At 41.5% G+C, this 14846-nt stretch overlaps 1 protein-coding gene across 4 annotated transcripts in view; it reads left to right on the top strand.

Moving 5' to 3' along the window:
* Positions 1–14846, top strand: part of RORA (RAR related orphan receptor A) — a 388788-nt gene that overhangs the window by 271846 nt on the left and 102096 nt on the right. For all 4 annotated transcript variants that reach the window (XM_051770519.1, XM_051770515.1, XM_051770517.1 and 1 more), the window contains one exon: positions 5650–5679. In XM_051770519.1, coding sequence (XP_051626479.1) covers positions 5650–5679 — 30 coding nt within the window. The remainder of the gene's footprint in view (positions 1–5649; positions 5680–14846) is intronic.

The following is a 14846-nucleotide window of genomic DNA, read 5'->3' as shown; positions in this document are numbered from 1 at the left end:
GAATCTTCTGTGGCTGCTTCTGATATAACCATGTGTGATTCGAGAAGTAATGCTACAGAAACACCTCAGAAATACAACTCTGAAAATTTCTTTCATAGACTTTAGGTACAAGAAACAACGTGGATTGTAGGAGATCAAGGTTGGTTTTTTTTCAGTACTGAAACACTTAGGTCAGTCTTGATTCCTGTGACTTTGTTATATACCTGTGGGCTTGAGAACATGATTGATCTAGGCCTGCTGAAAACACCTGGTTTCACATAGTGAGATCTTTCCTTCTCAAGAAAAGCTGTGAACAAGTCGGGGAAAAACTGGAATCTTACATTAAAAAATCACGTTGTCATATTTGAAGCTGAGGGTTTTTTTTTTTGGGGGGGGGGGAGATCATAATTATGGAAAGCTTCCTTGTCCTGACATGCCTAGTGGATGTTGTCCTTGGTCCATGCTACCCTGGCACGTAATTTCATTTTTTCCTGAGTGAACTATAAGCATTAATGTCCCCTAACAATTTTGGAAACAAAATATTGGAATTACTTGGAGTACTTTCAGTAGTGTGTGCTGGTCATCATTAGCAGCTCTTCTGTCCTAGGCAAGGACACTGGTTTGCAACATCATTTTGTTTGATTAAATTCCCTTAAGTGGTGTTTGCAGCACTTGTGTGTGTGTTGTGTCACCTCGGTCACCGTAAACAATGGCCCCCAAAGATCACAGGACTCCTTCAAGCCAGAGATCTGCACAGGCTTTAACAGAAACCATTATTAAAGTTTCTGAAAGGATGAGCTCCTTTCTGAATACGCTCAAATGTATTATTCTGCCTTGGTAGGTTCTCTGCAAGTGCCCGAGTGTTGCATATAATATTCCACCACAATTGCTACCTTTGTGTGGTGGCAGTAACAAAGAAGTGGAGTGACAGGATGAAACACAGTGGGATCCAAGGTTGTGATGTATTTTCTTTCTGATTTTACACAATATGTCAGGCAGGAGGCTTAGTTTAAAATTTTAACTTCTTTTTTTTTTTCCCCCTCAAGATTTCCAATCCATCCTAAAATGTCCAAGTTGCAAAACGTGCTGGAGCCGTAATGCTGCTGGCTTGAGGGGAGGGGAGAAAAAAGTGGGAAAAAAATACATGTATTGATGCACACCCCCACACGAGCAAAGCATCGTATGCACAGGGCATGTACCGAGATTTCCAGCTGTCAGGGCAGTGTTAATCGCCTGATTTGGGCACAAAAGGCACAGCAAAGGGAAGCACTGGTGCTTTACAGAGGTCCCGGAGATTAGTGCTGAGCTCTGCCGGTAATACCTGTGTTTATCCTCACAAACTTCTGAGGAAGAGTTTTCTTGGAGGTTTAAGAAAATTGCACCCAAGAATATGCTCCTTTGATATTTTGCAGAGTAATGTATTCTGCCAGACAGGGGACTTTTTACTTATCTTTCTGCACATCAAAGTGTGTTTTCCCCTTGAAATGTGGGAAGTTGACAACTGTACAACAGCAGCAGGGATCTGGGTTCACAGAGTAAGCAGTGTTTCATTATGCTGCTTTATTTGGATGGGCAACTGTGAGAAATAGCTTATGATGTATAAAATATCTGAGTCTCTTTTTGTACTTGAAGACATTGTTATCTCTATTTGAAGTTGGCTAGTGAAGGTCAGTCAGGCTAACTGCTTGCAAAAGAATATCCTGTCTCTGTTGGCAGATACTCTTTTCAAAGTTCATTGCATCCAGCAGGCTATTTTTGTAAATACCACCCATCATGGCAAATTACAGGCCGGTGGGGGGGGGGGAGAGGGGGTGGTGGATGAAGTCCTTTCATTGTGCAGAAATCGATTGTCGTTGCCCAGAGCATTGCATGGCAGTGGCAGGGATGAAAAGTGTGAGCTGTTAATTTGTTTGAGATTTGGTGTTGATCAGGAATGTCAGATTGCACTGCGGAAGTGATACATTCTGTGATAACTGTAATACTGAAACTTTCACTCACTGATAACCATGGCACTGATAGATTGTGGTATTTTCATGACATTTCCTTTGCTTTACTTTGAAGTCTGGCTGGTTAAGTCAGGAAGTCTTTCTGTATTAGCAACACTGAAGCTATAGTGTTGTTTCTTCCTCTCTTTCTGCTTTTTTTGCATTTGTTGTTAAATGAGAATGGAAAGCTGGCTGTGTAGGACAGTGCTAATAGTGGCGACTGGTCACATATTTCTCCAGTCTATCACATTTGGGAATGAAGCCCATTAAAAAATGGGATTTTATATGAAGTAACGTTTTGAAATCAGTAGGTTCTTTATGCTCTACTCATTAAAAATAAATCTTTGTCTTTCAGTGGTGTATGGGGTTTAGATTTCATTAAATAGTGTCTACTCAAATCTACTTAAACTGGTGGTCCAGTCCCAGAAACATTTACAAATGAGAGCAATCCCAGTTGGGAAGAAAATTACTTGATGTAGGTTGGTTTCAAAAGAACTGATGAGTTGTCTGCATAAAACTTTTTGGATGCAGCTCATAGGAAAGGCATTCAAACACATACACGAGTGGGATGCAGCCCTGGCACAGAGAGAGCCAGAGATCTTGTAACTCCCCTTTTTTTACATTAAGTGGTTTTCAGACTGATTTTTTTTTCCATGACACACTCATTTCTAGGATATTATTATCTACCTTGAATGTTCTGAATAGTAGAGTCATTGGCTTCCTGCATTAAAACTAAAACTGATGGCAGTGTTGCATACTCAATATTTATATTTAAAGCACTCGTTATAATGTATCTAATTTAGGTAACTGTTTGGATATGCTGTTACATTTTTTGCTCAGTTTTTCTAGTCACTAAGAGTTACCTGTGTGAAAGGGAAGGCTTCTTAAAAAATTCATAACTCGCTTTAACATCAGTGAAGGTTCCTGATTAATTTAAACCTAATCCTGTTGAACTCACTGGCAACATTTATCCTTGTTCCACCAGATTGCAGTTAGTTACTTTAAAACCACAGCTCAAAGCAAAATGCTTTGCTTTCGATGCAACCACCAGTGGAATGATGAAGAAGATGCAAAAACACCTACCTGTAAGCTGCTGTTTTAAAAGGTTATCTAAAAATATCTGCATAAAACAGCTAAAAGGTCTTGCGAGATAGTAATCGGTAATTATTGTGGAAACATCTGATTGGAAAAACCCACGACACGTCTCACATCAAAAAAAAAAAAAAATTAGGTAGAAAAATATAAGCACTGATATTTCCATGAGTGTTTCATGTAGCAGGGGAAGGAGGCCCTCAGTCAGCGAATACAGCTAAGTCTGTTTTGTGCTGTGGCAAATCCCATTGTGAAGAGGCTGTGAGTAATCAGAAGTGACAGCATAAGCACTTTCTGTTCAAAGTGATTTTACAGAGAGCATTATTTTCTGAGAAAAGCACACATATGGCTCCCATAATGCTGAAAGAGCACTGCTGGATCCATTTATTAGCACGAGCGTTGGGAGAGGAAGTTTTGCAAATGGTGCTCGGATTTAAGACCTTTTTCTCTGCGTTTCCATTCCCTAAAACCTCCTTAAAATCGTAGGAATTGGCCAGATAGGCAAGGGTGGGGTGAGTGTGTCTGCCCAGGGGATGTCAGGGCAGTTTGTGAGGGGGAAGCTGCTGTCAGGAGCTGGACGTGCTGCTCAGTGGTGACTTGAGCAGTCAAACAGCAGCACAAATGCTCTTCCTTGGAGGAAGAGCCAATATTCCAGCAGCAGCTTTCATTTCAAATTCAAAGGGTAAGGCAGAAATTCAGAAAAACCTACAGAGAGGTTTTTGCACTCGTATCAAAGGGTGCACAGGTATTGTTGGTGCATTTTGATGGAGGTGCTTCAGATCCCTCTGACCCTCTCCTTGCCCTGGGCTTTTGTTCCTGTCACAGTGTCAGCTCTGAGTGACACCCCCTGTCCTGTCCTGTCCTGTCCTGTCCTGTCCCCTGCTCTGAGTAAGGATTGCACTGCAATGAAAAGCCAAGAAACCTTGCTCTTACAAATTACCAGTTTAAAGGATGAATTTGCCCCCCTTAGTAGCTACTTATCTAACTGAAAGGTTTTATTTTTGTTATGCTTATTTTTCTTTTGTTCTCAGTGCTTACCTTGGCTCTGCACTTTGTGGCTATAATTTTAATTCTGTGCATGAGGAATGTGCACGTTTGGCCAGGACCTTTCTATTTAAATTAATCCATATACATAATCAAGTTCTAGTATGCTGATTTTTGTAAATTGCTTACCAGTGTCTCACATTTACAAAATTGCCCAGAGGAACTATCAGAACTTCTCTTTCCAAAGCCTGGAGCCTCTCAGCTTTTTAGGGAAAAGAAAGCTTCCAGTGCTCACACTTGTAGAGCGTGGTAGTTCCAAACCAAAAGGCCAGTAGCTACACAAATGCAATTTTAAAAAAAATCCTCATGACAATTATGTCAAACTTGATGGCTACCTGTTTGGGGTTGGCTTTAGGGATTTCTGGATCTATCAAAAACATTAATAGTTTGAAAACTGTTGGCTTTGGAAGTTGGCTCTAAACTTGCAAATAAGGTACCTATGTTTTTATTGATTGTTAAAACTCACTTCCTCCCCGAGATGTTCCACAACCAAGAAGCCTGAAATAAAAGCCTTTTTTTTCCATAGTAATTTGTTTTGGAAGAGGTGGTAGAAGGAATTGGAGGGTAGCAGAGGGGATTCAGGTCTCTCTGTCTTTCATGAGCAGTAAGCCAAACAATTCCAATTCTAAAATTTCATTACAGGCCTTAATCACAAATGAAATGTTTCAAATACTTGTACTGCTTCCAGTAACCTCTTTCTCTTCTCATAAAATTCCCCCCAAGGAGAGTGAAGCTTAAATACTGAGGGGTCTGAGTACGTCACCAGTTATCTACTAAAGTGGAGACAATATTGTTTGTATTCAAGCATGAATTCCAATGACATTTAACAGAGTTAATTTTATCTCTGTTTGGTATTATGAATTTTGCCTCATTCTGTTCACTCTGTTGCTTTCTTTAAAATGCCTCTCCAGTTTCACTGGCACTGGCCCATCGCTGGTGGTTGCCGCCACATGCCTGTCTAGCATAAAAACATCTTTATTACTGCAGAAATTATGTATTTAACAGCTCGGAGACACTTGCATCTGGCTTGGAATTATGGCAGTAATACGTTGAGAGAGCTGTTCATTTGGTTTTAATGAGCATAAGCTACAGCTTGCCATCAAGGAACTACTCCAACTTAATAACAGGAATTGCTGCGCCGCTCGGATCCGTTCTGTCTGGGTGGTTTAATGTGCACCACCTAATATGAGTGTGGGAAAATCCTTAACCGTGGAAAATAAAAGGGGGCTTCCATACAGTGCTGCTGATATCTTCTTGGTGCATCAGCCTCAGTTGTAAAGCAGCAGCACAGACACTATAGATGGGTATCTATTGAAGCAATACGTGTTGAAACCTTTGTAGGTGAGGTATGAGGAGAAAATATACCATTAAAGTCTGCACTCAGAGAGGGGAGATCCTTCCACCTTCAATGCACAAATCATGGCAATTTTCATTCCTCTTTTAGAGTGGCTGCTGTGTGTCTGATAAAATAGATTAATGGTGAAATACATGTCAAAAGAATTTATCCAGTGGTGGCTTTGCTAACGTTGGTGTTGTTTCTTCCCTACAGGTATTTCTGTAACAAAGAAGACTCATACATGTAAGTAATATCTTTTGATTTGGCCTTCTCTTAGGAATGGAGTTTGTTAGGCTGTGCTGTGGTGCTCAGACTAGTAGGTGTTGGGCTGGTCTGAGAAGGCTCAATTTTAAAAATGCTGGTGGGTTTTCTGCTTTAGAGTGGTTTCAGTCCTCAGCCAAAGTGTTGTCGGAGATAAAATGTGTGTGTGTGTGTTACTGGCACGTGTGTGAAGTCAGAGGGCAGGAAAAGAAAGTTGTGAGGAAAGGCAGAATTCCTGGCTCTGGTCTATATACCTTACAGCTGATAATTAACACATCCAGAAAATACAGATGAGAATGGTTATGTTTTTATGTCTGATATATATGCAGTATGATTCAAGCTAAAATATATTATTGAACTGAAAGCCTTCTGTCCCTTCCTATGCATGAGTCTGTAAGATAAATCATTCAGTGCTTGTGCTGAAGGAACTGGATGGAAACGAGGAGGTTATTGTTTTGCTCTCAACCTTATAAACAAACAGTCCTCAGAAGTGGCAGCCTTGGAAATGTCTGTGGATGTGGGCATTTACTTTACATATACATTTATTCCAAATCTTCTTCAAAGACATCATTACTGGAGATCAACTCTCATCTCCCCTGCAGTGAGTTAAAAGCACAATTCCAAGAAAATGTTACGATTTGTAGCTGGACACACGTGGAGATGCTTTGGATGCTGTGGAGGTTTGGAAATCTGGTAATGCAAGAACTGTACTTGCCCAGGATCTGAAACAGGAGGAGGCAAAACTGAGGCTATTAATTCGTGGAAGCCCCCTAACAAAACAGGTGGTAGGCTGCACAAAATTTACAAATATGTATGCATTTTAACAGGATCGTGCATTTGAAGTATGTTCATTGCAGCTTCCAGGGTTAAAGGGGTGGTGCAAAGTATCTTACATGGTTTTTATTCTTATTTCATTCCTGGTTTTATAATATTCCTGTAATGAAAAATCTGACTTGAGACTATGAATTCAAAATTGATTTAAGAACTTCAGATGAGAAATTTGATTTGTATGAGTATTGAAGCAAACTCTGAATGCCTCAGACTTTTAGATCATGATGGTCCTGGTCTGCTTAGGTGGGTTTGCTGCTTAAAGTGTTCTTAGGGTCAGATCCTCTTTGGCTGAAGGCATATGAGGTTTCCATTGCACTTAGTGGAGCTACAGGCAGGAGTCTGGGCGTGGAGTTTGACCCTTCCTTGTGTTTTTGGTGAATATTTGAGCTGCTGGGACTGGGGACTGAAGTGCTCTGTTACCCACAGGCCAGGCACTGCACACACAGCTCCCTTGCACAGCCTTGCCTTGAGCTCAGCCCTGGCCTGGAGCACCCTCTCTAGAGCTGGGGAGCAGTTTGGAGACTGTGCCAGCCCAGTCCTGGCCCCTCCTGTTGGAGGCTGATGCTGTACCTGGTGGTTTGTACCATTCCCCCAGGAAATCACCTGCAGACACCCTGTGCTGTGCACAGCAGTGCCAGGGCTGCTGGAGGACCTGCTGCAGGAGCCCCAGCTCCAGTTCCAGCACTGAGCCTTTCCTGGGAAGGTCAAATAGCAAGCACAGCCCTAAGGAGCATAGGAAATGCATGTGAAGGCAGGCCAGGCTGCTGGGCTGTGGTGGTGCTGCTGGGCTGTGGTGGTGGGGTGTGTGTGTCTCAGCTGAAGTCGTTTCAGGCCTCTGATGAAGAAAAGATGTATTCATTGACTCCTCACCACACACCTCCAGAGCAGGCAGAAATTAGGGACCAGTGTCTTTGGTGTTGAGAACTCTGTGCTTTTCTAAGAGAGCTGTCAGGGAGTAATTCCCTGATTTGTTAATCAGTTGTCATGCGATTGCTGAAGCATGAACAGAAAAGTTGCCTGAATAATGGGAAGATAAGCTTGCCCATTAAGAAGGGATTAAAATAGAAGGAGCAATATGCTGTTATTGGCATGATGAAAATGCAAGCTATGTTTGCAGGCAAATATGTATGAGGCTTCATTCAGTTTTGGTTGAGGTTCTTTTAGAATTCATTCCTGTTTTGACAAATTCTCATAGAGCAGGAATTAATGTAAATTGTGCATCTTTGGCACTTCAGCATCATGCACAATAAACGTGTTTTTCCATTGTTGCATAGATTTTTTTCATTATTATTGAATAGAAGAAGTAGGAAAAAAATTCAGAGTTTTGGAATGATTCAGGAAAGCAAAATTATATAAGCACCTAAATGCAAAAATTACAATTAAAATCTCAGTTGTTAACAACTACAAATGACTGGGAAAGAGAGTCTGTGTATCAAGACAATCTAGAGTTTGCCTATCACCTTGTACCTGTGTATTTAACTTAGCCAAATTGTTACATAGAGTAGGATTTGTGCAAAAAAATTTCAAAAAGCATTCTTGCAAACTCCTTGTGTGTTGTATATACATTGCCTGCACTGATGTTTAGAAATATGGATGGAGTTGTCTTATTCCGAATTTATATGTGGCATATGAGGGTGTTGACTGACTGTAAACTGCCACTTATTTCTAATGACCTTTTGATTTAATTAGGGAGGAAGAAATGGAGTGGAGAAAATGAGTGGAGCAGTGAAAAAAAAAATCAGTGGAGAAAAAATACTTTTTAATATAAATGCCAGAAAGTTTGATACATGATAAGTTTCAAACATTAATCCCTTTCAGACTTCAACTAACAGCTATTTTAATTTTGCAGGTTTTGAAATTGGTGGTGACATGTCTCCACAACTTAGTTGTTCCTGGGTTTATTGTTTGAGTTTTGGGATATGTTTTAGCCCCTTCTCAGCATTAGTCTGTGACAAGTGTCCTGAAATGGAACTCCTGTGCTGCTCACAGGTGCTCAGGCCCTTTATGAATCCAACAGCAGTTCAGTATCTGCACACAAATAGTGCTGAAGAAATGCAGCTCTTCCATAATGCAGCTATCTCAATAAAATCTGAGAGGTTTTCATCCTTCTTGCTACAACTAATTCTGTTTCATTGGCTGCTTCTCCACATTCTGTCTTTGTCAGAGTCTAAACATCACAAAACCTGCCACTTTTAAACAAGGAGCCTGATACTCTGCCAAACAGCTCTGAGGGGATAAATGTTATCCACCCCAAAATGCAGTTCTTTTCTTAGTTAAAGTTTAGGATTAAACAGGCTTTTGAAGTTAAAATTCATGCCTTCTGTCTGTTTGTAGCACTATTCTCTTGGGCTCACATGGCTATTTGTTAGGGTAACCTTCACTTTAGATAAGATGTGCTCTTAACTGTCAGATGGTAGAGGACAAGTCCTGTCTCAGCTTCCATTCAAAGTGGGACTTCTGGTCTTTCAGTTCTTTTTTGACTCAAGAAAGATATGACTGACTTTTAGATTCTTCTCTGATCATTTAATTTACACTAATATTTGTAATAGAACCCTCTTCCTCCCATGTTTCATGCCCTGAATAGAAAAGTGCTCCAAGTGAATGGTGACTTTGATGCACAACTTCAGCCTTTTGCAAGTTCAGAGAGGCATCATGGTGTCAGTGATGACAAGGATCTGAAATTCTGTGAAACAAAAGGCTGCAAAGGACCTGCATTTAGTGTTTACTGCCTTGGGGTTAGGCTCAGTCCTGAGATGTGCAGTGTTTAGTTTCTGACATCTTAAATCTTGCCATACTTCATACAATTAGTTTCGTGGCCTCCACCAGACCGCTCGTGACTCACAACTATCAAGTCATTCACCTTATTTTTCTTCAGATCATTTTTATATCCTGGGCACTGACTTTCTAAATTGAGTTTGACTTGGCTGCCTGTCAAAGTAAGGGCTGGTTTCCTGCAGATGTATCCAGAGGGTGAATGTTGTAATGACTCCACGATGTCATGGAACCTCCTTTCTCTCTGTTTGAATTGTGAAGAGCACAGTTAGGAGCTTCAGAGGAGTTTGATTGCATAGCTGGAGCTCATATCTGCATGGAGGTCCAGGGACATTAACTTGCTTACCTGGCATTTGTAAGGTAGGACAAAATGCACAGATTTTACAAGCCTTCCATTCACACCAAGGAGCTCCTGCCATCCTTTGGAATGTTGTTCCACAGCAGAAAAGACTCAGGAGCCCCAGTTCCTGGTGACACCCACCTGTCAGTGCAGAGATGGGGACCTGAGGGGCTGCTCTCACCTGCACCACAACAACCAGGTGCTGTTCAAACTCAGGGCTGCTCCTTGGGTTTAACTTTCCAGTGATAGTGTGGACAGTGACCCTGAGCTGAGTCCCAAAGTGACAACTGTTCCATGCACTGACCCTGAATTATCACCATTGCAGAGAAAGGGCATGTTTCTTTGGGCAGTTGTGATGCTGGATAGCTGAGAACTTCAGTTTCTACACCTGCACCAGCTCACCCCTCAGGGAAATTTAAGATTAAGACCTACCAACCCAGTCTGTTCTCTCGTGCCTTTATTGTAAGGATTCCCATTGCTGGTAATGGAACTTTTTAGTTGTGATACTTTGCCACTGTTCTTTCCTAAATCTCTGGCTCAAGAGAGTCAGACATTAAAGACTACAGCAAAATGGTGTCCCAAGTGTGCACCTCATCCTCAGACCATGGCAGTCTGCTCAGTTGAGCTGTTGGAAGTTCAGCTTCCTCTCAAACATATATTTATAGAATAGTTTGCATTGCTTCCCGAGGTAGAACAAGGCCAGCTCAGCTCTAGGTTTTCAGTTCCTGGACAGGTCTGTGTGCACTGTCCTGTTCCAGCATGTTACCCCTCCTTGGTACCTGCTCTCTGAACTGCCACAGACTTTGACACTTAATTCTTTATTCTGTGTCCCTGCCTTGTAACCCAGGACAGTGGCACAAAAGTGTTGTTGATTGTGCTTTGTAGGTTGTATTGTGGTAGTACAACAGCAAGAGGATCACCATTAGTGACCTGTGGACTAATTTTGTTCATCTTTTATTATCTCTGTTTGCTTGTAATGCAAATAGATGTACTTGGGTATAATGTTCAGCACAGTACATTTTATATATTCAGAACCCAAGGTATATCCAGATTTAACAGAAAACACTCATATCAAAACCCTCTGTAGACTAAGACTCTAAGATATTTGCCCTTTTATTGAGACTTGGGAATTTCTCTGCTTTTTGTAATTTACCAAGATAGTTATTCTAGAATAATTTTTCCTAACCAGTTGTGTCAGTAGTCATCTCTGTGTGAATTCCTTAACTTTGGGTGAAATGTTCCTTACTTGTACTGAAATTAGCCTTTCAGTTAATTTCTGGCAGATGAGAAATGTTTCCAAAGCCAGGCACTGATTTTAATGACATGAGCTGGAAAGTGGGAACTGTGTGCTCATCATTTTTAACACTAAATAAAACCAATTGCAGGAAGAACTGGCAGCTTTGGTGGCAAAGGTGGAAGTAAACCCATCCCTTCTGCTATCTCAGATCCCACCAAGCTCTGGGACTATCCCTACACTCACCTTGTGTTTGTCTAGAGATAAATCCTGGGTCAGGGAACTTTGGTAAGTGCACAGTAACTCTGGGCTAAGTTCAAGTTTTTGACTCTAGGCAGGTGCTAAGAAGGGCACATCCCTTGTTAAAAATGAGGAGGCAGCTTTGGGGCAGAAGACAGCTCTTCAGCTGCTCAGGTGTCCAGATATCCCAGGACTCCTGCTCACCAAAGTTCTACAAGCATATTAAGGTTTGCAGCTTAATGGAACCCAAGACCTAGATTTCTCTTTTTCTCTGATTTTACTTTCCTTCCATATTACATTTATAGTCACTGCTAAAGATTTCTCAACATTTTCTAGGTACTTTCCTTAATTGTATTAAAGGGAAAACCACTATGATTTTTTTTCTGATCTGATTTATAATTACTTACCTACTATGCATTGTGCTGTTGACTTCCCCTTGTGTTTCATATGTCTGCTAAAGTAAGTAAACGTTGCTTTTCCCTCACAAAACAGGAGCCTTCAGGAAGCTGATGGTTAACGGGATCTGCTGTTAGTACCAAGGCCTAAAGAGAACAGGTGAAAACTAAACCCTGTCCCCTGAGGCCAGTAAAATAGCTGTTTGGTCCCCTGTGTGTAACCTCCTAATAACTTTACTGGGCAGCCTTAAGATCCCTTGGGGGCTTCTCTGCAAGAGCACTCCCTCTCTTTGTTCAGATTGCTTATTAAAAATGATTTTATAATGAAGTTGCCTCAAATAGCTGCTACTTTTCTACTTGTCCTTGAAGCACTGTTTGCCCTGGTGAAGAATCTGAAGACAGCTATCTAGGGCTTTCCTCTTGTTCAAAACTTTTGCTGAACTACTGCTACACTTTTTTTTATTCTTTTTTCCTGTGAGCCAAAGGAAGGCTCTTCAGCAGCAGCTCTTCATTGTGCCTTTAATTCTGCTTTGAAGCCCTGCCTGTGAAAAGTTTGGTTTGATTGCCACACAAACCACTGTGTCAGTGACTTGTTTGTTTTCTGAGAGAGAATGAATGTTACCCTCTTGTTGTGTGGTCAGTTGTCGAGCACAGGGGCAGAGGTGAAGGCATTGTCAGATAATGAGGAGAGGAGGGAATATTGATAAATTCAGAAAGCATTCCTGGCTGGCTTGGGAGAAGGAGGACCCAGAATGGCAGTGCTGCCTGTGAAGGTGTGACCTCCTCGACGTGGCTGTGGGGAGTCTGTGCCTGCCCTGGTTCGTCACGGGAGGTTCATGGCAGTGAAACATTTCCTCTGCCAAAGTCCTGGTATCTGGGAGGGAGCCCAGCCCTTTACCTGGGTGGGAGCAGCCGTGGGTGAAGCATCAGGAGAACCTTTTTATTGATGTCTGGTCTGTGTCCTCCCAGAGTAACTGGGCAGAGGTGGCACATCCCTGGTGCCTCTCATCTCCTCTGAGCTGCCCAAGGGCTTGGCACCCGCCTGGGCCCCCAGCCTGTGGCACAGTTGGAAGGAACAGTTCTTTTTCTCCAAGGCAATTAAATGCACTGCCCTGGAAGTCCCTGGGGAACTCTGTCTATTAGCTGCACTTGGAGATAATATCAGGTCTCTTCTCTGGTTCTGTTCTGAGTATATGGAGCAGCTTCCATCTACATGGGATTTTTGGCTGTGACCATTAATTATGGACTTACTTTACTGTGAGTTTTTGTGGTAAATACCTAAGACAGGGTTTTCTGTGCCTTTATGGTGAAGTAGCATGCAAACTAGAGAAAGGGCAAAACTGCAGACTGGTTGAAAATTAATTTTGACAAGTGAAGACTGATAAGCATTTGCAAAATGTTACTCATTCAGTGTGAAAATGTATATATGTGTATGTGTGTATGTTGGTTTATGGTTCAGATACTTCTAAACTGGAAATCAATAAATTCCAGTTCTTTTAACACTTCATTTCTTTCTGTGGTCTGTCCTGTGGAAGAATATAAGATGGGCAGAGACATTCTCTTTGATGTTTAAAAATTTGGAGGCCCATGTTTTAAGGAATGATGAAGAGTTAGGAAGAGCACTGGGGGGTTTCTGACATTAGGGATCTAAACTCTGTCAGTGTGGTTGATGGATATGGAGATTGTGGACGTGACTCAGAAACAAATTTAAACTGTTGGTGGGGGCAGGCAGCACAGCCATTGTGAATGTCTGGAGTGTTCTGTTATTCCTTACAATTCCATGGAAGTTGTTCTTTGTACCCTTCCTTTTTCTATTTATTAATTCCTCGGGCCGTTCATCTGATGTAAGAAATATAGTAGATTATGTCATGAACACTTCTTGTGCCTTTGCAAGGCACATGAGCAGAAAGGGCACAGGACTGCTCTGAATCCCACTGCAGCTGCTGGAATGGATCCTTTTGGCTGAAACGTGCTTTCATCAGCCCTGATAACATAACCCCTTCTCTGTGGTTGTTTTTAGAGTCTCCTGTCTTTAGTACTCTCTCAGCTGTTATGTGAAGGTTATGTTTCCACCTGGATAAGAACAGCTCTCCCCAATTTTGGTGTGGTCATTGGTCAGAGAAGAGCCCTGTGTTATGGGCTCAGTCCAAGCTTCAAAATACTTGATGCTCTCCACACTGTAAGACTTTAGTCCGACTCTGAGAGCAGTAGAAGTTCCTCTTTTTGGTCATGAAGTTAATTATTTCTGTTAAGTCTTTTTTTTTTTTTTTTTTTAGTGTCTTGGGCACCAGAAAACTGGGAGATGGGAATTCTCCAAATCTACTTTTGCATTCTGCATATTTTCCAATACAAACAATGTGAAAGCAAATAGGAAGTGTTACTGCTCATGACTTTCTTCTTTAATATGTGGGTTGCATATTTTGGCTCTGGATAGTCTGAGTCTAACCAGCTCTAACTACACATACAGAGAAATAGTTTGACTACTACTACTCCTTTGCAATAGCTTCCTAAGAAATAATTACCCTTACCAAACAAGGCTTGTGCAAGACTCACTCAGTTTGATCTGAACAGTTCCTTGAAGTCACCTCAACCTTTATAGAAAGGTGAGTCTTTATGAATGGATTGCTACCAAATACAGCCAAGTGTTGGGATTAAATTTGGGTTAAAATTAGGATTAAAACATTATCTTTAGGCCTGGTGGCCCATTTGTTCAAAGATCAAAAGTCCAAGTGTTTTCCTGATGTAGGTGGTTTATTCCTATGTATCACTGCCACCTTTTTCCACACGTGGAGAAGAATCTGTCCATGGAGCTTTCTGCTCACATTCATTTCACCTCATGACACTGTTTATTATAACACAATACTGCATTTTGTTGTAGTAAGGCTGAATTCTAATGATTCTAGAGCAAGCTTAGTCATAGGGACTTCTCCAAGGTTGGTATCTGAACCAAAAAAAGCACATTTTATTATCTGAATTTTGAATCCAGGGACTGATTCCATCATTCCTAATAGACTCATTTATTTGACAGTGCATTGCTAGGCTTGTGCACTTGCCATCCTGACACAGCTATTGAACCTGAAAAGGGCTTTTTAATGTATGTTGATGGTTAACCTTATTAGGACTGTAAAATATTGGAAGTTTTGCAGCCTTTCTCTGAGCACATCAGCCCAGAATTATTTGAATGTTGAGCCCAGCTGGGAGCACAGCTTGGTGCAGGCAGTGTGTGAGGCAGCTCCTTCTGGCAGAGCAGGTAGTCACTCCAGCTCCTAATGAGTAGCTTGTTCTTAATGTTGTGACCAAATGATGATGATATTTGTCAAGCTCTTCTTTTAAACAC

Source organism: Manacus candei, unplaced genomic scaffold, assembly GCF_025592945.1.
Source record: "Manacus candei isolate 608988 ecotype Guabito, Panama unplaced genomic scaffold, ASM2559294v1 h1tg000119l, whole genome shotgun sequence".
Classification (NCBI taxonomy): domain Eukaryota; kingdom Metazoa; phylum Chordata; class Aves; order Passeriformes; family Pipridae; genus Manacus; species Manacus candei.
Note: the sequence above shows the minus strand (reverse complement) of the source record. Positions and strands in the feature narration are given on the sequence as shown.